This window comes from Pteropus medius, unplaced genomic scaffold (assembly GCF_902729225.1).
Source record: "Pteropus medius unplaced genomic scaffold, Ma_sr-lr_union100, whole genome shotgun sequence".
NCBI lineage: Eukaryota > Metazoa > Chordata > Mammalia > Chiroptera > Pteropodidae > Pteropus > Pteropus medius.
The window spans coordinates 1,187,650-1,213,512 of NW_024342471.1; the positions used below are offsets into that span (position 1 = coordinate 1,187,650).

At 41.4% G+C, this 25,863-nt stretch overlaps 1 protein-coding gene across 1 annotated transcript; it reads right to left on the minus strand.

Moving 5' to 3' along the window:
* Window positions 1-11,957: 11,957 nt before the first annotated feature.
* BMP2 (bone morphogenetic protein 2) lies at window positions 11,958-23,178 on the minus strand. The gene is made up of 3 exons (XM_039863742.1): window positions 22,397-23,178; window positions 20,811-21,160; window positions 11,958-13,695 (listed from the first exon to the last, which is right to left on the minus strand). Exons 2-3 carry the CDS (start codon window positions 21,151-21,153, stop codon window positions 12,851-12,853), a joined length of 1,188 nt encoding a protein of 395 aa, XP_039719676.1. The 5' UTR covers window positions 21,154-21,160; window positions 22,397-23,178; the 3' UTR covers window positions 11,958-12,850.
* Between the last annotated feature and the right edge of the window lie 2,685 nt (window positions 23,179-25,863).

The window sequence follows — 25,863 nt, forward strand, 5'->3', positions numbered from 1 at the left end:
AAAAAAAAAAAGAAAAAAGAAAAAGAAAACAAAAAATTTAGATAACAGCCAGTCTACTCCAGCCAAACAATACAGAAAAACACTGCAGCCCAACCCCCACCTCTGACAGCAAAGGCCAAGGGGAGAGCCTAAACATCCACCCTTGACAGGTTGGAACAAGGTGCTCCAACCCCCTCTTTCCCAGGGTGTGTCAGAGGAAGCTTAATGGAGAGTCAGAATTTTCACCAGTATTCAGCGATAACAAGAACATTCCAACACGCAGTGTCAGTGAAAAATATATGGGGACCCTGAAAAGCTACTCCACGCAGCATAACAAGGAGCCCTTCACCCCTTCACTGTCAGGAGGTAGATGGAGAACCTAGACTTCTACCCCATCTGGCAGGAAGGAGGTAGAACACCACCCCCCCATCACCCACCAGAGGTTCAGAGGAGGCCTGCTGAAACACAAGATTTAAATAAGATCTAGAATTTTATAATACCCACACTGTCCAGGTTTTCATTTTTAAAAAATCACTTGTTATGCCAAGAACCAGGAAAAACTCAAAGTAAATGAGAAAAGACAACCATCAGATGCTGCCCCTAGATGATACACATGTGTAAATTATCTGACAAGGATTTTAAAATAGCCATCATAAAACTACTGCAATGGACAATTATAAACATACTTGAAATAAATGAATAAATAAAATGCCTTGACAAAGAAAAAGAACATATAAGGAAAAACCAAATGGAAATTTTAGAACTAAAAAAACAATCAATATAAAAAAAAACCCAACTCATTGATGGGCTCAACAGCAGAACAAACATGGCAGGAGAAAGAACCAGTGAACCTTAATAGAATAATAAAAATCATCCAACTCAAACAACAGAGAGAAAATGGACTAAAAGAAATAGGCAGTGTCCCAGGGGCGTGTGGAACTATAACAAAAGATCTTGTCATTGAAGTCGTAGAAGAAAAAGAGAAAGAAGTTGAAGCTGAAAAATAAGCAAAGAAATAATGGCAAAGAATTTCCTAACTTTGGCAAAAAAAAAAAAAGGGAAGTGGGGAGGTAATGAGGGGTCGAGTGGTGAGAGCAACAAACTCAAGAAGCTGAGCAAACCTCAAACAGAAAAAAGCCAAGGAAATCCATCATTCCAAGACACATCGTAGTTAAACTTTTGAAAGCTGAAGACAATGTAAATCTTGAAAACATTCGGAAAGAACTGACACATTGCTGACCGGGGAAAAGCAATTCAAATGGGAGAGTATTTCTCACCAGAAACCACAGAAGCAATCAGGAAGTAGTACAATCTTTTTCAAGTGATGAAAGAAAATACCTAACAATACCAGAAGCCTATACCCAGTGAAAATATCCTTCAGGAATGAAGGGGAAACCAAGATGGTCTCAGGTGAAAAAAGCTAAGAGAATCTGTTGCCAGCAGACCTATCTTAAAAGAGAAGCCAAGGAAGAGACCACATGGTTTACTAGAACGCGGGGAGCACTGCCCCCGGGCGTCCCGCTCCATAGCAGAGCGGGTGCCACCACTGAAGCCTCTTGCTTAGCTCACCGGCTTCCCTGATACCGCACTCCAGGGTGCGCGCGCATCCAGCCCAGAGTGGTAAAACGGAAGGGAAATGGTCAAAGGACTCCTGGAACATCAGGAAGAAGAAAATCCACAGAAAGGGCAGATACATGAGCTAAGCACAATGAACTTTCCTTCTCCTCTTAATTTTTCTACATTATGTTTGATAACTGAAGCAAAAATTATAACATTATCTAATGCGATTGCCAATGAATGTAGTGGAAATATTTAAGGCATCTATATTATAAGTGGGCATGTAAAGGGACATCGAGAGGTAAAATTTCTTCACTTTAGCTTCTCCACTTTTGAACATATGTATATGTACAAAAATGCTTTACAACGAGATACACTTAAAAACTTGTAGATAAATTAAAATAGAATGCTAAAAAATTGCTCAAGTAAGGCAGGCAGAAAAAAAAGACAAATAAAAGGCAGTGGAAACAATAGAAACAATAAAAAGACAGAACTAAGTAATTATCGATAATGTATTACATGTCATTAAAAAGAAATTGCAGCAGTTAAAATTTGGCCCAGTGGATTAAGAAACATGACATCACTACATGCTGCCTATAAGAAAGTAATTTTAAATATAATAATTTAGGTAGGTTGAAAATAAAACGATGGGAAAAGGCATATAATGCAGTATATTTTATGCATATGCTATGTATGCGAAGCAAAAATTGATAGAACTGAAAAAAAGTTGATAAATTCAATCATAGGTGAATAGTTAAACACCCCTCTCTGGATGATTGATTACATAACAAGACAGAAAGTCAGCAAAGATACAGAAAAATTTAATGCCATCAACCAACATTCACAGAACACTCCACGCAACAACAGAATTCACATTCTCTTCAAGTATCCATATAACATAAACCAGAATAGAACAAATCTTGGCCATAGAACAAATGACAACAGATTTAAAAGATTTAAAATAATATAGAGCAGCAGTCCCCAACCTTTTTGGCACCAGGGACTGGTGTTCCTATGAGAATCTAATGCCTGATGACCTGAGGTGGAGCTAAGGTAGTAAATGCTAGCACTGGGCTGTAAATACAGATGAAGCTTTGCTTACTCACCTGCCACTCATCTCCTGATGTGTGGCTCAGTTCCTAACAGTCTCTAGACCAGTACCAGTCCATAGTCAAGTCCCGGGTTGGGAAACCTTGATACAGAGTATGTTCTAGGACTACAATTCATTCAAATTAGATATCAATAGCGGAAAGGCGAAACAAAAATATGCAAACAATACTCTTCTAAATAACCTATGGGTCAAAGAGGGACGCTCATTAAAAAAAAAAAAAAGTGAATGAAAATGAAAATATATCAAAATTTGTGAGACACAGATAAAGCAGTGCCAAGAGGAAAATTCGTAGCACTAGTTGCTTATGTGAAGAAAGAGGAAAAGTCTAGACTCAATAAGCTAAGCTCTTACCTCATGAGCATAGAAAATGAAAAGCAAAAATAAACCCAAATGAGAAGAAAGGAAATAAAGATGAGCAGAAATTAACAAAATTGACAACAGAAAAAAAATAGAGAAATAAATGAACAAAAAGTTTTGTTCTTTGAAAAGGTCAATAAAATCTACAAACCTTTAGCAAGACTGATAAAGAAAAAAGAAGACACAATTAATATCTGGAATGAAACAGAAGCTATCACTAAAGACCCTGCAAACCTCAAATAGATAATAAGAGAGTATGACAAACAGATCTACAAATAAATTTGAAAACTTAAATAAAACGGACCAATTCATTAAGAAGTACGAACTATCATAAATCTCCCAATATGTAATAGATAATTTGAATAGCCCTAAACTATTGTTTAAATTAAAATTGAATTCATAATTAAAAACCTCTCCAGAAAAGAAATCTTCAACCCAGGTTTCACTGAAGAATTCTACCAAATACTCAAAGAAGAATTAATGCCAATTTTATACAATCTCAGAAAATTCAAGACTAGGGAATACTTTCTAATTCATTCTATGACGTCAATAGTGCCTTATAACAAAACTGGACAAAAACAGTGCCTCTCCAAAAGAAGAAAACTATAGACCAATATCCCTCCTGAATATGGAAGCACAAATCACTAATTATATATTAGCAGATAGAGTTCAGCAATGTATAAAAAGTATTATATCATGACCAAGTAGAGATTATTCCAGAGATGCAAGGCTGGTTGAATGTTTGAAAGTCGATCCACGTAATCTACCTCATTAACAGACTCTAAGAAAAATCAATGATCACAGAAATCGAAACATAAAATGCATTTTCCATACATGTTAAAAACTCTCAAGACACAGGAATAGAGGGGAATTTCTTGACTAGAAAACATCTTTTTAAAAAATACTTACAGCTAACATCCCATATAATTGTGACAGCAATTCAGGATAAGAGAAATATTAAGATGATACAGGCTGCCTGACAGTCGGTCGGCATTAATGAGATTAGCTGGGATAGAGGCACAGGTGGGAACTATGAGGGGCAGGGTAGGATAAATGCCTCCTCCTTTTTTTTCTTTTTTTAATGCAGCATTAGTGCATCTTTTGTTTAAAAGGGAAAGACTGAATTGCACACGGTGAGTGTTTTAAGTTCCTAAAAAGTAAATAACTGTTTCAGCCTTTTAAATTCCATATGAAATTATCAATGAGTCATGAGAAAAATGCTAACGTCAAAATTAAAATCAAATGAATCACTATTTCTGGCTGCAAAGCAGAAGCACTTTGCTCTGTGCTTACACTCTGCTGAAGGCCAATTGGCTGCCAGCTCCCTCCTAACCCCCAGCCCCCGCGCTGGAGCAGCAATCCTCCCCAGCATCCCAGAGGCTGGGTCATGGATGGGAGGAGAGCAATTTCTCCTCCACCACGAGCATTTTCCAAGAGGGAAGTCTGTGGAGTTACTCCTCTCCCAACACTCAGTTCCATCACCATGGAAAAGAAAAATCACAATAGGATCTTGTTCCTTCTCCAAACTGGCATCTCAGAAGAGACCTTCAGCATAGTTTCAGTTGTGTTCAACAAACTCTCTCAAGTTTGTGATGACATGTGACCCTATCCCTCTCCCTTTGTATCAAACCAGGTTGGCTTTTCCAGCTCCTCCTTCCCTAATATATTTCCTTATCTCCATGGAAGGTCCTGATATACAAAGGAAGGAAGAGAGAAACGGGGTGAGAAGGAGAGCCGAACATAAAATAGAAGTATAGGAAAATTCTAATCGTTTTTTTGAGGATTGAGGACAAAATTAAAGGTACCAATTTTTACCCCTGACGAAGAAGGGTCACCACTTAACTTAGTTCATCATTGGATAGCCTGCAGGTCCTGACTCATTTGGGACCCAGAGGTCAAAATCCCACAGTTCTACGAAGCAGGCGCCTCCGAGAGAGATGTGTTTTGGTAACAGCTGTCACGGACGGAGCTTCTTATTTTTACACCACTGTGGCTGAAACACCACCACCCTCCCCGAACTTCCTAGAAATGGTGCATAATACATGGATTTGTCCTCCATCCAGAGACATTCCTTAATTAACCTCCCTAAGATTAACAGCGATGTTACAGTTTCAGTGTCCTACCTTTAATGATTCTGGGAATGGGAGCTCTTTGAGACACTGTCCAGCATGCTATGAGAATGCACCGGATTGTATTTTAGGAATGTCTAGCAATACCCTCTCTGCTCCTTCATGCCACATCCTTGAAAGTACCTTAGTGAATGCATGAGTACACCAAGGGGTGAAGTAAAACAAAGGCACAAAGGGAGCATCCCTCGGACATCCAGATCTCAACATGGCCTCATCAGTGAAAGGGATATTCAGGCATGAAAGGCACTCAAAAGTGAAAAAGGATCTGGAGCTCACTTATCTATCATCTAATGTGACAACCTTCCAGAGATACATTCCCTCAAGGCAGAGATATATTGTCTGTAGGGTTGTCTTCTTGATAAGAGGAGTCTAGAATTCTTAGCCTTCAGCCCTTTCAGCTGAGACGGTTCTTTCTCCACAGTTGAATAAAAAGGGAGCCATCAAAAGTAACTTGAGCCCTTCTCTACACAGGTAAAATGCTTTGTAGCATCACCAAGGAAGGAATTATTGTGCTGAGATAGTATTTAACCCATTTCCTGTTTGTCCTGAGAATGGCAATGGCAGCGCCTGCAGCTGCAGCATTTACCCCAGAGATAATTCGTGATTACAGTCCTAACCTTACCCCCAAATTCTGCCACAAAATATCTCGCTTTTATCATTTTTGTATCGCTCTCGTATATAGATAGCCTTTGGAAACAAATGGCATCATTCTCTTTATAGCACTGTTTTTAATACTGGTATTTCCATTTACAAAATATAGTAATTCTTGATTGCTGAAAATGTCAAATGCTAGAAAACGTAGCATTCCTACACATGATGTTAAATTAACACTGGCAGCAAGCTGCACTTCTTTTTTCTAAATGAGAAAGTTAAAAATCACCCCTCTGCTTATAAAAGCTGCATTGATCTCATGTATAATCTGTGTGTGTCTATACGTTTATTTGTTTTAACTACAAACAACTCCTAACTTCAATTCTCTCCATATTCTTTTGTTCAGCCATGCTATCTTCAGACAGCAAACACCAAATCCTACAAGATTAGAAAATATTTAAATGTTTCCTGGGCCTGTTTTCCTATTTCTATTCAGCTCACCTATTGATTGTCATCTGGTTTGCAGCCTGATTCATTTCAGGGCCTTGGTGTTTAAGCGTCATTCTTGTCAAACTTTATAATTTTGACACTATTAATGTGACGGTGAGGACCGCAGGTTTACTGGTTACACCAAGTGACTGAGCAATTTTTAAGTCAGGGGTGAGTTTTCTTTACAGGAGAATATTTTGTCAAATTTATATGTACAGGCCATGTGGGCTTCAGAAGATCCTAATTTCCAAGACCGTCCATGATGAACAAACTTCAGGTCTCCCTGTTTGATCTCCATGCCAGGAAATCCTGCCCATAAATGAATCAGTAAAGTTGGTAAAGTTTTCCATGGATTTGACTGAATTCCAGCACAGGGAACCCTGCGAGGAGGAGAGACAGAAAGGCAGCATCTTAGAGGCTGAACGAAGGAAAAGGGCAGACCTAGAGTAAGGAAAGCACATCAGCTGCAAATTGTGTACACATGCAAGATGAACTTGTGAACACACGTCCAACTTGGCAGATGTATAAAGATCATGTATTTATAACATGATCCTGAAACATCTCACTGAAATGAGCAATTTAAATGACTTTGATTTAAAATTAGGCTTAAAAATTTTTTTTAAAAAACAATTCCAATACTTTCTACTGAAAAAGCAAATGCAGCTTCCTGGAGACAGTGTCCTCCACAAACTGAAGTCTTGTGTTTCTGAATGTTGCCTCAAAAAGCAATCTTTTCTCTACTTCTTTGCCTTGCAACAATCGAAGCAGCTGTGAGCTGGAGCTCAACTTTATTAGTGATTTAAAACACACCCTTGGAAACTAAGCTGGCTTTTTTTTTGTACATCCAGGTGGGAAGCGTGTTCCAGCAAATAGGAACAACACTTTAGAAAGTTCTCAAACAGATAATACCTTAAGAGCCCAATTTCTAAAAATCTTCTACCCACCATCTACCCAACAAAAGGCCAGGATAACCTGGAAAGAAAACTAAGCCTTCCATACAGAAGAAAGATAAAATATTCAGCTGCCAAGATTCAACATCTTTAAAAATGCCTTTTCAATCTTTAACTTTTGTCGGCCTGGTTGTCTAGCAACCAAGTGCAGAAAAGAAACTCCACCCAAAACAAAGTGAAACAATACAGACACTTAACTTCATGAGTGTGTGTGCGTGTGTGTTCAGATTCTCAGCATGCAAAGATAGAAACTCGCTTTCAGACAATTAAAACAGAAAAAGTCTTCGAGTGTAGATGGCAGGAAAGGAAATCTAGAGTAAAAAGCAACTTGAAAATGCGTAATGTGGGATGAGGGTATAGTTTCCACACACCAGGCTAAAGCAAGGTTTACACTCTTAAGTAATAAAAACAAACCATTAAGCTAGGCCCAGCACTGTCAGGAAGTATAAAACAGTTCTTGAAACTTTGCAGTTACTATACAAAAGCTTTTCATAAACTCTGTTTCCTGATCTTCATTAAACGTTCACATCAAGTTGCCATGGGGCAATTAGCTTGCCTCCTGAAATCAATAAAAAATCAACAATTTGGAAATAGTTGTACAGTAAAATAGTTCAATAATTATTCTCTCATAGTGTTGTGGCCAAGTGGTTCCAGCCTAAATGCAGTCCAGATGAGATCCTGCTCCTTACGAGGGAAGCTTTAAGCAAATCGGTGGTTTGCAGAGGGATCGCCTCATCAGAGCGGACGGCAACAATAACGCACTCTGGGCATTGCCTTGGAGGGGGTCCCAGGGCTCAGGGCAAACACAGGCTTGAAGTAGTGTTCAAGTTAGTGTCTGGAGTGCTGCTTAAGCACCTCGGAGAGACTTGATTCAAAATATAGAGTCCTAAGCGAAATGATAAACCCAACAAATAAAAAATTAAGCACCCTACACTCAACATTTGGACTCCAGACAGGAAGAGATCAAAATTTTCCCTCAAGTGTACATATAAATATATATAAAATATATATATATATTACATATATATATACTCTCAAAAGGAAAAATATATATGAATGTGTATATATGTATATATTATATATATGTGCAGATATATAATACATGCATATATTATATATAAAGGGTATATTCGAGATTAGGAATTTACTCATTCCAGCATTTAACAAATATTTAAATATGTTGCTTGTAAGAAGTCTTCAAAGTGTTCCCCTAAAAAAATAAAACGAGGCTGCTAAACAGATGACCCTGATAGAACATTTGACTAAAAAAGAGGTGCCAACACAAAGTTATTTCTTTGCTGACCCCCTGGGCAGAGGGAAATAAATTCCTTTTGCTTTTTCTAGCCTAAGCCCATGGACTTCAGTACCTTATTCGAAGCCAGTCGTGGCATCACAGATTCCAATCTCCATTAAATCAAACCTCAAATACCAACTTGGGCAGCTTTATATCACCCTCTAGGCTTAATGGTGTTGTACAGTGAACTGTCTTAGAACTTTAAAAAGTCAAGCATCGTTTTTAGTATAAACAAATGCTTCAAATGTATGACATCTATTTGCTGCCTTCAAAGGGAAAACTTTTAACTCAGACGCTTGGCACTAAGATCACACGGGATCAACTCAGTGGACTGACTTAAGTGTTAAACTTTTTTAAAGTACGTTAAGGGCTTGCACCTGCTCCCCCATCCACATAGATGTACTGACACGTATTTGACTAAACTGACTACGTACATGCCCAAGCAAGCAAGCAAAGCAAATTTTACAAGATAAGCAACCAAGTGTTTTCATGTCTGAGGGTGGCTAGAACACAAAATTGCCAGTCATCTTGTGGGGGAAAAGAATGCCTTTGAAAAAAATATGTAGGGCATCATTTCAGGTATGGTGAAATGTATTCAAATGCCCTCCTGTATAAAGGTTTTGTTGTTGTTTGTTTTTCCCACAAATGCTACTTGTTAGAGGGACTAAACTTGGTCTTTCTGCTGTTGTGATTAAAAAGATAATTATTAGTCTTGCTACTCAGTGTAGTCTTTGAGACAGCGGTAACGGCTTCACCCGGGAGCATGTTAGAAATGCAGAACCTTGACCCCACCCCAGACTCATTGAAAGAGAACCTATATTATAACATGATCCCAATGGGTCAATATACACATTAAAGTCGCATTCTCCCTGAGGCAGTATTGGTGAGTCGCATGCGCATTAAAATCTAAGGAGTCTTATTTTGACCATGGTTCCCCAAGTTAGGTAGAAGTTCACTTTGAAGTTTGCAGGGCAGGAAGATGGTCAGAAACGCTGCCCTGGAGAATATCATAAGGCTATAAGTCATGTCAGCAGGGTGGAGGAAAAGCGGAAAAGCAATTTACCCCAGTGAAGCAGACTTGCATTTTATCCCCCATCTCACTCTACCTGCCCCCTGCAAAGAATAAGACAGAAAAGGAATACTGCCATGGCATTCTTACTCCATGTCACACTTACTATTTACTATACTTAAATTGTTATTTACTGCAAGGCTAGGTTCCTTGTGCCTTATAACAGATTTGGGGCCTGTGGCATCTAACATTCGGTGAATCAATATTTTAACATTACTATGACTATAGAGTAGAAATACACAATTTTTAAAAGTGCTTCGAAGTGCATAAATGATTTTTCCTCCTCCAATAAAAAAACTGAGAGAACAATATGGAACATTAAGATTATCTAGTGATTATGTAGCTTGCTACATAGATTAGATTTACAGATCATCTTTCCGCTCTTGGCCTCTTTGAGGTACAAGTTAAAGTAACAATTGGAGGAGGAATTATGAAAAGGTGGAAGTGCAGATAAATGTGTAAACCACTCATCCTACCCTTCCCAATTTTGAAGTCAAAAAATGAACAGACCCGCTGTACAGGCTAAAACCATGCCACAAAGGCACATGACGCAGCCTAGACAAGCACAAAAACATATGACACGATTTAATCAATTTTGAAATGTGAGCCCCCAAAATTCAGAAACTACTACACTTCTTAAAAATGCCAACTCTAAAAGGATTCAAAGGTTCCTACAGAATAGTGACTGAAAATTCAAGAGATTTAGTGTCATGGGGTTAATTGTGACACTTTTTTTTCTCTCAGAATGAAAATGTGAGCCAAAATGTCTGTAAGAACGTAGAATGTCAAAATATTCTGTTTCTCAAATGAGCTTCCAATAGGGTCCACTATTACAAAATCTCTGAAACTAAACTGAAACTGAAAATGTCATCGTCTATACATATGTAATATATATTACATAATTCTTCATATGTAATTTATACATATTACATATTGTATATTATATTTACACACGGATTTCTATATATATTTTACATGTATATAAACATGCAAGAGAACACATTTGAGTTGATAACACTGAAAACCACTTAAACTGAGAAACTCAGAACCAGCAAAGCAGAGAAATCAAAAGAATGGACGGAACTGCCAAATGGATGGAAATTCTTATGCTATACTCTTACTCTCTAGAGTATTTGGAGATGAGAAAACATGGGTTATTGTTTTTTAAGATGTTAAGGCTGTGCAGTCTGTCCCTCATATCCATGGCAAGAGATGGTAAAGTAGGGCTGGAGGATAGAGCCAATCCTGCCCTTAGAAGTGGGCTCTAATAGTAATAATCCTCATCTATGCAAGGGCAATAGGGAGAAGGATAAAAAGCAACTAAAAGATTGGAAAAGTAGAAGGAATAAAAGATAACTAGTTATTTATTTAAAAATATGATCTACATAATCTCAAGGCAAGGTTTAAACTTATCACACCCAAATGTACTAACATCCCTGATCATCGAAAGTTTATTCCTGGGAAGAATCTGATTATAACAGTCTGTTCCATTACGAGTATACTATTTTTTCAGCCAATTCCAAGGCAGGGCTAGGATAGGAGATTAGAACTAGGCCTTAGCAATCATAGCAGGGTCAGAGGTGGCACAAAGTCCTAGAAATTGACCTAAAATATTTGCAGTAAAATAGTGGGGTGTTGTGGGCTCCCTGGCTGTGCTAACATGCCCACCCACCGAACCCTTCAGCCCAGAACACAAAAGCCCTGCCACTGGTAAGTGTTCATTCTGAGCAGCCTAATTTGACTTCACTCTGCTTGGGCTTCAGTCCAATTGGCAGATGTCCTCGTAGAAGCTGATCTCAGACACTTTCCCTTTCTAAATTTTTGGCACCGTTGCCTCTGTTGCACGGGATATCATCTCTGAAACTTTATCTTGGGTTCTCCAGGTTTTGCCTGTTTTGTAGCTTTGGTTTTCTCTTAAATCTTTCTGCTCCAAAGAGGTTCATGTGAAATACAAAAACATTGGTAATTCCTTTGGTGCAAACATGAATTATCAAAGGACTTGCAAATTTCCAACCATTCCTTGCCTTTTCCCCCACCTCCCTCCAAAATAAGTAACTACAGAAGCAAAAAATGCAAACCCAAGGTAAGCACTGTGAATGCTGTACAAAACGCACTATTTTCTCTTACAGGTTGGACTTTAGAGATTGAAATGCCAGAGCTTTGATATTTATTATCTAAAACAGGTTTAACATTTGGAGAAATGTGTTTAACCACACAACTGTGGAAAGAAAAGTAAGTTGATCAAACAGAGGACAGGGGGTAGGCAGGAAACATGATGGGCACAATTTTGCTGTGTGTTGGGCAAAGCTGGAAAATTAGGTCCTTCTGAGCATAAAGAGCTCACAGATGAGGTAAAAATTTAATACAAATCAATTTCCAACTCTTCATGAGGGCCACTGGATGTCAATTTTAATTATACATGACCACAATATCAATAATGAAGAAATCTTATGTTTTATTTAATACTTTGGCCAGATCAGCCCCTTTGAAGGGATCACTAGTTTAGGAAAGAAGAACAACAAACCATCATTCACTTTCCTGCAGCTTCATCATTTTCCTAATTACTTCTATTGGTCCTACTTTATTCTTTCTGCAAATTAAGGGGTGAGGGGAGGGTTTCTATATTAGATCAGCAATGTCTGGTTCTTATCCAAATATTCCACCTAATAAGTTCTCATGGATTGGATAACCACTCTGCAACATTCCTGAGAATTGAATAATATAATAATCTTGAAAGTCAGCAGAGTGGATTATCCACTTTTTTTTTCTGGACTTGAACTTGTGACCTTAACAGTAGCACTGCAAAAAAGCAAATGTGCTAAGCACTTTGCCAGAGTAACCTTCCATGTAGACTTTTCATCTTAAATACACACAACTGAAAACAACTACAATTTTTGGAAAATTATATACAAACCCAATACTTCTTTTGATTACATATAAATACAAATTAGCTATTTTTCCTAAAAAGTGGTTATAATAGTAAATAAATACAAAATAAATCTGACCATTATACTTCATGTGCTGGGGTTGAACCCATATAAAATGTACAACTAAATACATTTTAAAATCTTTAAGGAATAATTCTCTGATTAAAATATTTGTTTTCCCAACTTCTTTTCGTAGATATAAATATATTTTCAAAATAGCTGTGTTTTTTTTTTCTCCATTGCATTCCATAAATAAAGTCTTCATTGGGAAATATTAAAGTGTCATCTTGGGTTTTTTTTTTTTTATTGTTTTTAAAAAAAAAAAATATATATATATATACACATACACACACACACATATAATATATATATATATATATATTTTGTTGTTGTTGTGCTAACGACACCCACAACCCTCCACAACCATGTCCTGATAATTCTTTAATACAACCTTTTCATTTTCATCAAGGTACAGCATGGAGATAGCACTCAGTTCCGTTGGGACACAGCATGCCTTAGGAATCTTAGCGTTAACTGAGTTGACCAACGTCTGAACAATGGCGTGATTAGTGGAGTTCAGGTGGTCAGCCAGGGGAAAAGGGCATTCCCCATGGCAATAAAAGGCATGATACCCTGGCGGGGCTACGATCCAGTCATTCCATCCCACATCACTGAAGTCCACGTACAAAGGGTGCCTCTTACAGCTGGACTTAAGGCGTTTGCGCTGTTTATGTTTCGCTTGACGCTTTTCTCTCTTGTGCAGAGGATGTCCTTTCCCATCATGGCCAAAAGTTACTAGCAGTGGCCTTATCTGTGACCAGCTGTGCTCGTCTTGGTGCAAAGACCTGCTAATCCTAACGTGTCTCTTGGAGACACCGTGGTTCTCCTCTAAGTGGGCCACTTCCACCACAAATCCGTGGTTGGCGAGGCCCTGTGCGGTCCACCTCATCACAGCAGGGGTGACATCGAAACTCTCCCACCTGCTTGCATTCTGATTCACCAACCTGGTGTCCAAAAGTCTGGTCACGGGGAACTTCGAGTTGGCTGCTGCAGGTTTTACAATTTCATAAATATTAATTCGATGATGGAAACTGCTATTGTTTTCCAAATTTTCCTGCATCTGTTCCCGAAAAACCTGAAGTTCTGCTGAGGTGATAAACTCCTCGGTGGGGATAGAAGTTAAATTAAAGAAGAATCGCCGGGTTGTTTTTCCACTCATTTCTGGCAGTTCTTCCAAAGATTCTAATTTGATATAAAAAGGTGAGGAAAAAAAAGAAGAAAAATACTTGGGTAAGATAAGTAATGACAATCTGATTATATATAAGAATTTGTAAACCTCATTTCAGGGTTTGATTTAACCCATGTAAAAGTTTGCAACCAGAAAATAAAAATTTCCCTTTTAGATAAAAAAGTCTCCTTTTTTCTACACATTTATGCATGCCATAAAATAAAATTTCATCATTTATTGTTATGTTTTTAACCCAATACATGAATACTGCTTCCAGGTGGCTATAATAATGGAGGAAATTGTGAAGCATTTCTTTGGAATTCACAGACTTTAGGGCAAAAAAAAAAAAAGTCAGCACTATAGTTAGTAAAGGTCTAATGAGTGAGGATTTGAGGAAATTATTGCATTTCGTAAAAAGAAAAAGGCTTTAATGTCAATCCCTTAAGCAGTATTCTAAAACATTGCTCTGCAATTTAGATGATTTACAAATCTCGATATACGGATTTCAGTTTCCTAATTAAAGACTCTGAAACTCAACATCAACGATGACATTTTACAAAGCACACCCTACTATTTTACTCAAAAATCCAGAGACAAAGGCATGTACAGGAATCTGCTTCTTTGGAAACGTAAGGGTGGTACTGGGACACTGTGGTAATTAAGGCCAGACAATTTCAAGAGAAATAACTTCCCAAGTGTTGTCTGTTCTCTCACCTCATGACCTCGAAAATCAAAATCTCATTTTAGATGCTTTTGGGAAAAAAATTACTCTTTGTTTGCAATTCCTTAATCTTTTCAAAAAAAGTAATAAATCATATTAAAAATAATCACCTACCCAAGAACAGGATACAGGATAGACACAAAACCAAAAAAAAAAAATTGATAGAAATCTACAAAAAATGCCATTATGATATTCGTAACATAAAAGATAATCTCATCCTATTACAAAATAATCATTCTATAACTATTATCATTATTTCAAAATAGTCATTGAAGTGGACTATGCATAGAAGCTGTTCCTGATTTAAGATTCCTGAATTTCAATTTTAACGAGTACTGTTTTCCAAGTAAACAATAAAAAGTAGCACAGCACCTTGAATGTTGTAGTCTGAAAGTCATCAAAGGTACACATTATTATTAAATTGACAGTGCACAGCACTAGAATTTGAGATAGTTGGGTTTATTTTCTTCTGGCTTTACGATATCCTGTCATTTCACTATCAAAAAAATGTATCTGCTTCATTCAAGATCCAACCAAAATGCTAACAAAATCTATTTGGCCATGGTTCCATATCATCATTGTAAGAGAATGCCATATTTTCATTAATTTTATGGTTGTATTTCTCCGGAACCAAACAACTATAAGTTGTTCGCAGATCTAGACACCTTAGCAAAGAAGAACCACTTCAGATGACTCATTTGAAGGTTCTACCTGTATAAACTTTCATAGAAGCAAGTCATCACTGCAAACTAAGTGGAAGCACTGAGTTCAATAGGGGCAGTTTATAACAAATTATGGAGTAATGCTTTAGGGTGAGGCTTCTTAAACTTTAACCTTCACACCAAACAACTAGGACAACTTTGGTTTTCAAATGCAGATTTTGATTCAGTGAGCCTCAGGTGGTGCCTGAGATTCTGCATTTTTACCAGGCTCCCAGATGAGGTGATGCTGAGAGCTCCTGGACCACCCTTGGGGAGTAAAGGTTTTAAAGGACAGTTTTTACATTCAAGCATAAATTGCTAGGAGCACATTTTAAAGTGCCTTTTTTGTTGATAACATGAAAATGAGTAGCAGAACTGCTAGTGATGGCCAGAGAGTAAGAGTGGGGGCCATAAGTGGGCAGCTGGGGACTCGTTATAAAAAGATCTTCTCAAGCTCACCTACTTGGACATGGAGACTATCAGGCCAAGAAGTGAACCCCCAGCTAATCCATACATGTTGGGGATACCTTTCAGGAGCCATTCACATTCTAAACCTCACTGTAAGCAAACAGTACTTTAGGCCAACCTCTATTTTTAAAATAACCCTCCCACCAATGGAACCAGGGCTCTCCTCCGTGGCTTCCAACAAGCATCAAGGACTGTATTTAGCTCCTTCTTTCCTCTCTCCTCCTTGCAATTCAGGAGCAGCCCTCTGATGTTCCACTGAAGGCATGCTTTCAGCAGAGAAGCCAACAGCACCAAAGGAAAAAGAAATGAGGTAAAAATCAGCCATGTCCCCCAGACACAACGACCCAAAGCCAGACCTGGGCCTGAGCTACTGACTTCTCTGAATGCTGGCACACCTAAGAACATGCTCTTCTTTTAAAGAGCGGGAAGGGAAGGCAAATTATCCAGGGCATTTCCTGACCAGCTGTATTAATGAAGGTATCCAGAGAAATCACTGCAACAAAAAAACCCTGAGTCCAAATCCATAAATTAAAATAAGTTATAAATATACAGACGCATAGACGCACACATAGCCAGAGAATAATGATGGAGAGACAATCTTCAAGGCAATCATGAGAAGTAAATGAAGAAAAGAAGATGGGTATAAAAGACACAGAAAAATATATAAGCTTCGACCCTATAAAATTTCCACCATCTGACCAGATTTGACCTATAAGAACAGCAATTTCATGCACTTCAAAACCTCACTGGAGATAAGTGGCAAAAAGGATAATCACTTGGCAACATTAGCAAAGTAAAAAAAAAAAAAGCGCACTATTAAATAATATCAAATAACATGAAGACCTTTCTCTGACTTTCCAGCTTCATCTCGTTCAACCTATTCCTTGAAGGAGCCCTCTCCTTCCTTAATATAAAGGTCCCCGTAACACCCTTGACTTCAGGCTTAGGCCACAGAGAAGTTAGTGAGAAGTTTACTGAAACCCCCAAAATCAGGAAAGTAACTGCCCAAGGTTTGGGCACCTATCAACCTTTCCTTTGATCTGCAAGGGAGCAGCACGAATTTCTTCTTGAGGGTTGAAAAATCAAACCCTATGTGAAATAAAGTAAAGGAAAAAAGCTGCTGCAAATTATCACAGCAAACCTGAGGAGTCTGTAATATAGAGCATTTACCCAAGTAGGTAACTTAGGCTGTTTTTGAGGTTTATACAGTTGTTAATTCTCTGTAAAGAACGCTTGTTGAATAATTTGAACTTGCCAAGGGGTTTGAGGATTCCAGCCTATCTCAGACCTAAGTTCCTGAACCCATTTCTTAACCAAGTAAATATTCTTGGCATTTATTAAAAAGTTCTTAACCAAATAAATGGAGCTATGGCTGCAAAAATAGGGGCAAGTAAAGAAAACAAGGCAATAAACACATCCAACCTCTCCTCCAAAAGTGAAGAGCCATCTACACTCTATCAATTATTCATCCGCATCGAAATAATCCAAAAGATGAGGCTGAATTCTCTCAGCCAGCCTAGGTCCACTCTGGCTTCCTTTTCCCTAGACAAGGGGATAGATAATATGATATAAAAGAAAGAAGTCATAGTGATAATAATTGGCAAGTGTGCTGAATGCTTCTTTGTGCCAGGTCTGGCACTAAGAGCTTTATATGAATTATCGCAACAAATCAATTAGAGAGGAACTGTTATTATCTCCATTCTGTGAATAAAATAGTTGGAGCTCAGAGAGGCTATGTGACTTTCCTAAGTTCACAGAACCAGTAAGTGAAGAGCAGAGCTATGAACTTTTGTCTACTGCAGTCCCCAAGATTCTGGCCACTAGACGGCACTCTATAACATAAGGGAGGAGTCGAAAACGCAAGCAAAATTCAGAACCATAAAGGCACACTTATAATACAAGACAACCATCGGGTGAGTTCTTTCCCAACTAAAGGGATAGAAATATACTACCCAAGTATGGTGGAGAAAGCAGACAGAACTAAATGAACAGGAGAGTAAAAAGTGTCAGGGCCCACTGGGACATGAAGATCTTGTGTGCAACCACTCATGTTTTGTGGCTACCTTTTTGTCCTACAGTATGATGCGTTTCAGCAAAAACGTGAGTTATCATTATATTCTGAGAATCTTGCAACACTCTCTGGACCAAAAATGTCCATTAAGATAACAGCAACAGAAACCTGGGGATGTTCTAACAAATCAGTAAGGTTAAAAACTACTGAGAGAAAATGAAAGTGGCTATGAATAATAAACAATACTTTCTAGAATATAAAATAATGGTTATGGAATTGATATATCAAGGAGAAAAAGGATAAAATACGCCATGTTAAAAGGAATCAGTTTTAATAGAAAGACACCAAAGGAGATGGCAGCTAAAGGAAAAGCATGGTCACAATGCTCATAATCACTAACCCTGATTTGGCCCCTGTCCCCCCCCCTTCCCCCCTCAGCTCCAACATCCTTGGAATGACTGAGTGTCTTCTTATTGCCTTCTGACTACTTAGTGAAATATACAAATGGCAAGTCTTAAAAAAAGGCAAAATAGCTCAAGGAGAAGGGATCCAGAGAGAACACAGAGGAACCACTAAATAAAAGGTGGAACAGAAAGCATTAATACAAGACCTGTCACTGGACATCAAAGCCTCAATCTCTATGAGCACTTCCAAACAGAATGTCTATTCTACTTAGTGGGGCCTTTTGTGATCACACTGAAACACCTGGAGACACTAAGGAAGCACCCCAGGGAAGTACTGGTTTCGGCAGTGCATAGCGTCCAAATCCTTTGGCTGCACTGGGAATTTGGGATACAAGTGCTTCACAGGGTCATGGTTGCTTCTTGAACTTTCCTGCTGTATGGATATTTTCACAATGATTACATTTGTAGGAACAGGGTTAATCTCTATTTCAAAACTTCTGTCGTAGAGGCAAATAATTCAGTTATTTCATGAGAAAAGAAGACAATGTCTTACAGAGTCTGGAGAGCACGCAAATGGTTCTTCTTCTATATGCCAATCTAACAGGAAAATGCAAAAACTTTTTCCACAGCCAATGAAGTCAACCAATTTCAACATGTTTTCACTACAACAGAACACAAAACATTCTTTCCAATTAGAGAAGGATTTTTTCTATCCTTAGTGGCAGTTTTGAAAGGTCTGTATGGCTGAAGCACTTCTTAATGACTTTGAAAAAGAAAATTGTTTTAGCACTTGGGCTTTCTCAAATAAAAGTGATTTGCAGAAAGGATAAGACAAAGTTTAAGAGAAAAAATAACAACTGATACTTTTCTCTGATTGTCTACCATGTGGTCCCATTACCTTCACACAGTGGTTGAAAAGAACTCCATCATGATATCGCATCTTATAATTTCACCAAATCATCCAGACCCCACCCACAAATAATACCAACAGGTAATTCATGAAATCAGGTCCTTCGGTTCTGTACCAGATAAATGCCCATTAATGCTGTATGAACCAAATTCTGCTCTTAAGCCAGAAGCCTCAATCAAATGGTTTAATAAAAGATTTTTAGTGTCATACATGGCACAAGGATGTTTATAAAAACCAAATCCTGGGTTACACAAAAATGAAATGGTCTTCAAATAGTGATCCGATGATATACTAGTAACAAGAAAAGAAATGGATTTGTTGAAACTTGGGGCAAAAGTTACGTAGCTTTTCTCTATCATCTATTTGCATTCTGATTTGAAGTTATTCAAAGTTGATTTTAAGCAAGTTGGCAATTTCCGTACTATTTTACACATAACATTTACACTTTTAAAGATATACATTCCGACATAAACTCAAACATGCCATTTAAGTTAAAATAACGCTCGAGTAATTTGCAGCCCGCTTAATTTTGATCAAGCCACTTCTAGAGGAAGAAACTGATGGAATCCTCATGCAACTGAATGTTTTAGGTGTCAAATGATTTAACTGATCTTCCTTTTAAGTTATAAGAGATACATAGTACCTTCCTGGCCTTAAAAGCAAAGAATAGTTTCCATGGTAAATTTTCAGGAGAGGTGGCTAAATGAGCCATGCTTGTTACTTTTCTACCCAGAAAAATGATTCTAATCAGCATCAACTGAAAATTAAAAGCTGGCTCTATAATCATCCCAAGGACATGATGAACACATTTCTGCATCGGACTGTAGATTCCACTTGAAATTCACCACCTCAGCAGGACAAAGCAAGAAAAAGGGAACTTCACTCCCAACTCCCCAATATCCTATAAGTGGCTGCCTTGTGACATGCAACTTTGTACCCTTCTGTACAACTTGAAGGAACTCTTGCTCTATTTAGAATGTATTAAACTAAAGGGGCATTTAAAAGTGTAGAAAAAGAATTGAAGTGGAATATTTTTGACTCATTGCTCTAAGAACCTGGTTACAGCAGCTCTCAATAGCTGCTCTAAGACATTTCAAATCCACTAAATGCTTTTCACATGAAAAAAGCAGAATATCCTACCTTAGAAAAACCACATCCAGTATCATAAAGGAAAAAAAAATCCACATTTCAATTCATATGAAAGGAAACAGGCAGCTGCTGCAAAAGCTTTTATCTGAGGCCTCCCCTTGTCTCTACTCCGGGAGTTCATCTCAGATTTAAGCACAGGACAAGAAAGTCATTGTGAAAACAATAAGATTGATTGTGGAATTGATCTCCCTCTGGGATTAGATAGTGATTTGAAAATTTCCAAACCAGGCCCAGATCAACTGTAAATTAGAGACTCTGGGGCCCTGGGCTTTGATTTTTTCAATACAATCTCTGAAAATTCTGCCCTTGGCTCTGTCTAGCCTGAAACACTGGCTTAACCAGGAGAAGCAGATTTATAGAGTGAGGGCTTCCAAACAAACCTAAAGAGATCCCAATCTGCCCCGCTCCTTTTCTCCCTCTATGGAATTCTTGCACATTTAGCTGACTAGGGGCATGCCTTTTGCCCTCATCTTCCCATCACTTGATTTCTCTCCAATTCCTGGAGGAGGAGTTGCTCTTCTGGCTGCAAGCCAGGAAAAGGGTGCGGATTTACCAATGGGGAATCCCTGCTCCCCCCCACCCCCCCGAGGCCGTGCGTTAAAGCCAGGTTCGGAACAGTTCTTAGCAGAGGCAAGACTGGAAAAGGCTTCCGCGCCCAGACCAAGCTGCCCTTCAAGGATGCCAGCAGTCTGAGCACCCACGGGCGCTTTGCGGGATGACTCCCCGCCCCCGTCCCCGCCCCCACTCCCCAGCTCCACGCCTCACCTTCGTGGTGGAAGCTGCGCACCGTGTTGGCGAGGCTGGCTGCTCTCTCCAGCCGGTGGTCCGGGGCGGGCACACCCGGCTGGCCTGAGTGCCGGCGGTACAGGTCTAGCATGTAGGGGGGCACCACGGCGTCCCTGCTGGGGGTGGGTCTCTGCTTCAAGCCGAACATGCTGAGCAACCGCAACTCGAACTCGCTCAGGATGTCATCCGAGGGCTGGGACGAGGAGCGGCCAGTTGACGCCGCGAACTTTCTCCGGCCCAGCTCAGGAATGAGGCCGGCCGCGCCGCCCAGGAGGACCTGGGGAAGCAGCAACGCTAGAAGACAGCGGGTCCCGGCCACCATGGTCGACCTGCGGACAGGGCCGACGTGAGTCACCGACTTCCCCGCCCAGCCTTCCCCCCCCCCTCCGCCCCCGCAGTCCCAGCTCCCGCGCGGTCCGCCTGCCTCCTCCTCCAGGGTGCCCACCTGGCTTGCAACACTTGAGGGATACTTAAGAGCGACTGAAGCTCTAACGTTTGGGAGAATGGGAGGGCCCTAGTTCCTGAGCCAGAAAGATTTCTCCCTCCCATCCCACTTTCAATTCATCTGACATGATTTGCGCCCTCTCTCACTCACACACACACCACCACCAACAGCAGCGGCAGCGGCAGCGGCAGCGGCAGCAGCAGCAGCAGCAGCGTCAATGACTGTCACCTTTTTTTTTCTGTAACACTCACGCTGACAGCTAGTGCAGGGAACCTGGGAAAACCACTGCTGTGTCTGACACCCCATCGTCCCCTAAACAAACCCAAACATACACTACACGGCGCTCGCTTGCATATAAATACGCACGAATGGTGCATGTGACTTCCTTAGAAGTACTGTATAGAACTTCCTGATACGCACACACATAGTCTATAACTTCCAGACCCAGTAAACTCAAGGCCACAACTTCTGAAGCCACTTGCAACTTGTGGCCCACGCCTCTAACCTCAGAGGTGTCAGGACAGACCACTCCAATACTAGATCACCCCTCCCCCCTCCCAACTAAGCAGTTATCTTTGATGTATCTTCCTGGGATTACATAAATGGCTAGTATAAATTAATTCACGTGTCAGTACAAGGTGGCACTAAAAGTACTGCCCCTCAAATTCCTGGAAACAAAGAGAACCCTAACTTTTAGTATTTTCCCAAATAAGAAGGACGTGGCTCTGAGTAGAGACAGCAGGTCTCCTGGAAAAACTTGGAGAAGGAAGAAGGGATCACCATGGCAAGGCATACAGGCTGGCAGCTAACGGGTGAAATCCAGGGGTCACCCTCTCGAAAGGATTTAACATTTTTTTTTTTTAAATCATCTAAGTGTTAACAGCCCTAATAAAATACCGAAAAGAGGGACGGGAGGAGGGGCGGAAGAGTGCGAGCCAGGAGGGCGAGGCTGACGGTCGCTGGGGGCGGTAGGATGGGGGCATCCCAGCAGGGGCTCGACTGCACGTGGACTTGGAAGGGGTTCTGTTTACGTCTGCCCTGGCGGGGCCCCGGAGGGTGCTCAGCTGCAGCGGCCTCGCGCCCACTTCCCCAGTCCCAGCCCCGGGCCCACATCCTCTACCTTTAGGAGACCGCAGACCGTCTAAGAAGCACGCGGGGACACGTCCATTGAAAGAGCCTCCACATGGAAAACGCTCTGGCCGAAGGACCTGGCGCAGGGACCGAGTTCCTTTCCTTTGCCTCCTTCTACTCCCCGGTGCCGGCTGGGCAATACCTCTCCTCACGCAAGGAACGGCGTCTCGGGGTCGCGCCCGGCGTAGGAGTGGAGGTCCGGCGGGGTTCGGAGGCGGCAAGGCTGGGTCTGCTGGGGCAGACACCGGCACTTAGTGGGGAGCGCAAATTATTCTCCCTGCAAGTTCAAGAAGTCTCCAGCCAAGTGCTGACACACAACAACAGTGAGCAGGGGGAGGAGTGCGGGGCAGGGAAGGGAAAGGAGAAAGGAAAAGCTGGTGCTGTCGTTGTCCTTAGGAACCAGCGCCTGCGGGACGCGTGGCCCCGCGCGGGACCGGCTCCGGGACTCGGGGGGCGAGGGTCGGGCGCTCCGCGCTAGTTCCGCCGCGGCCCATGGCTCGGGGCAGTCATCCTGGGCGACGCCGGGTCCGGGGAAGGGCGCAGCGGCGATCTCGGTGCCGGGCGAGTTGCCCCCCCGCATCACTCTGCTTTACTCCGGCGCACCCCCATTAGCGCTAGCCAGTTGAAACCACCGCGGCTCCGGCGCTCCGTCGTCCTCGGGCGCATTCTCCGGCGAGTCGAGTCGAGCCGAGTCCCGGGCCGCCGAGGCGGGTGGCCCCGCTCTCCCCTCGCTCTCCTAGCCTCCGGGCCAAGCTGCTGGACCCTTTGTGGCCAGCCTGGGGTCCGATCACACCTCGGCCGGCACGACCCAGGGCCCCGAGCTCCGGCAAGAGGTGATCGGCATCGCGGCGTTCAGTCTCGGTTCCCGGCTCCCCGGCGCTCTCCGCGCCGGTCCTCAGCTCTGGCGCGGCCCGGGGAGCCGAGGCCACCGCTCAGTGGCGCGCACAGCCGGGCGCTCCAGCCCGAGAGGGGTCTGCGGCTCGCGGGCGCCTTGGAGACCCCAGTAATCCGGGAGGCGCTCGCCCCGAGGTCGTTCGGGTCGGCGACGAAGCCTGTGGAGGCTGATGTCCCGCGGCGGCTGCCAATCCCCGGCGGGCTGTGGGAAGCGGAGCGGCGAGCGCAGCGCGAGCCGGGCGCAGCGCGGCAGGGCGAGGACTCCGGCGGCAGCGGCGGCGGCGGCGGCGCCGTGGCGCGGCGCTCGCGGCTTTTAAAGGGGACGCCGCCTGCCGTCTCCCTCCGGCCGAAGCCGAACACCTCCCCCTCGGTGGCGCGGCTCGCCGGGGATCCCCGAGCGGGCGGGAGCGGCGCGCAGGGGTGTGGACGGCGCGCCGGGGCAGCCGCGGCGGGGTGGGGCCGAGGGCCAGGACGCGCGGCCGCCGAGGGGGGCGCTCGTGCCTCCGGCCCCTGTCCTCAAAGGGGAGTTCTGCTGGGGCGCTAGACCCTTGCTAGCACTCCGGCGGCGAAATCTGGGACAAATACGGAGTTGAGTTCTTATTTCCATACTGGACCCGTTATTCAACTTTCAGTTTGAAGTTTTCCGGTCTTAGACGATTAAAAAACAAAAAACTCAACCAAGTTACAGGGCATCTTGGCATAGGCTTGGGGTAGACACGTTTATATTTCCCTAAGTGCGAAGAGAATTAAAAGAAAATTATAGTTTGGAAACTGGATGTTATTTAAACTTTAACACGCACAGGTACATGTACGTATTTAAAATTTTATAAGTAAATCTATACATTTATATTTATGTAAATATATGCATGTATTTTATTCAGATAAATATATATAATATACAAACACAAGGTGTGTATATCTCTATAAATATATCCGTGTATGCAAATATATACTAACGAAAGTACATAGCTCTGTAAATATGTATTTATGAAATGGACGTCATCCTGCTATACATGACATGTGCAACTTGGACTGTGTGTGTGTGGCAGCATTAAGAGAAGATGAGAGGGATTTTATTTCTTTTTATGGTAGCAATCACTTCATGCCTTGTGATATTTATCTCACCCAGCTCAGAGGCAGGAGATTAGCAGCTCTGAGGAAGGTAAAATAACGCACAGCGTGAGCCAAGCTTACAAGACAATTCTGGTTTGAGACCTTAGAACCTTCTGTCCCACACCCTTCCACCAGGCCCCAGCAGCGGGTTTATGACATGTGGTCAAGTCACTTGTCTTCCTCAGCTGAAATAGTCCCCAGATCTGCTGCACAGTGAGTTTCCAGGCGTTCTGTCCCTCTCAAGATTCCACGATCCTCTATGCAAAAGCACAACTGAGTTGCCCAAATGATTCCAGAAGCCAAGGACAGAAAATTTTTAGAAAAGGGAAGATAGCAAAATGAAGTTTGCCTGCACAGAACCTTCAAGCCTGCACAGCAGAAAGGGAAAAGGCTGAAGCAGGAGCCCATAACAATCTATTATCCATGTGTATTATTTTTTCAGTTGGGAAGCTAAAATAATTCTAGGTTCTGCTCACGTAAATCGGATTAGCAACCCACAGAGGGGAATTAGGCACTTGCTGTTTCTGAAAGTATAAAGGTTAAATAAGGTATTTCAGAGGAAGCTTACCTACTAGGAAAATAAATGGAGGACTGGGGGTGGGCAAAATATTCAGAAACATGCTTGCTTTTTCTCCTGAAAATAAAGTGCTATGGAAGTCGATTGTCACTCTGAATCACTAGACACCTCAAATAAGTTGGCAATCGAACATATTCTACTCATAGACACAAATTGAAAAGTGTTTATTGTGCTTCCGAAACTACTTCCTTCCCTAACAAGTTTAATTGAGAAGTTAACAATTGTTTCTGTCACCAGCGAGATTTAAAACACAAAACAAAATTTATGAGACCTAAATCAGTATGTAGCTTTTAAAGAGGAGAATGTTGATAGCTCTTGGATGTTCTTCAAGTAAAGATGAAAAATAAGTTTCTGGTAATGACATCAAGGATGTCTTGCAGCTTTAGGCCTTCATAACTTGCAAAATGGGAACCTTGTCAGTTTATGAAATAATTTTTTGATAGTCACGAATCTGAGGGAAAACTGACATTTTTGGACACTCTATTCCATTTCAGTGTTGCCCGTAACAGGATCTCTTTTATGTGTGATTATGCGATTTCTGAGGGACTGCCGAATGCCTTTCGCAAGCACAACTTCTTAAATTTTGGCCCTATTTATTTCAAGATCCAGGTTCTCTGGTTGTTTTTTAGAGATGGCTGCCCTCTTGTGGTGGAAATGAGTTCCAACACTTGAGCGAAAGAAGTCAATAAATACGTAAATAAGTAAATAAATGATCTCCGAAGACTTATTCAGGATACAAAGTACAGGATGACCATACCTATCCAATTTCCAGACAATAGGAATAGTTAAAAATGATAAATCTAAATTGAGATGCATATCTCTTTATTCTCCTTGCCAGTAGCTACTTTCCACCTACGACTCAAAATGCAGGG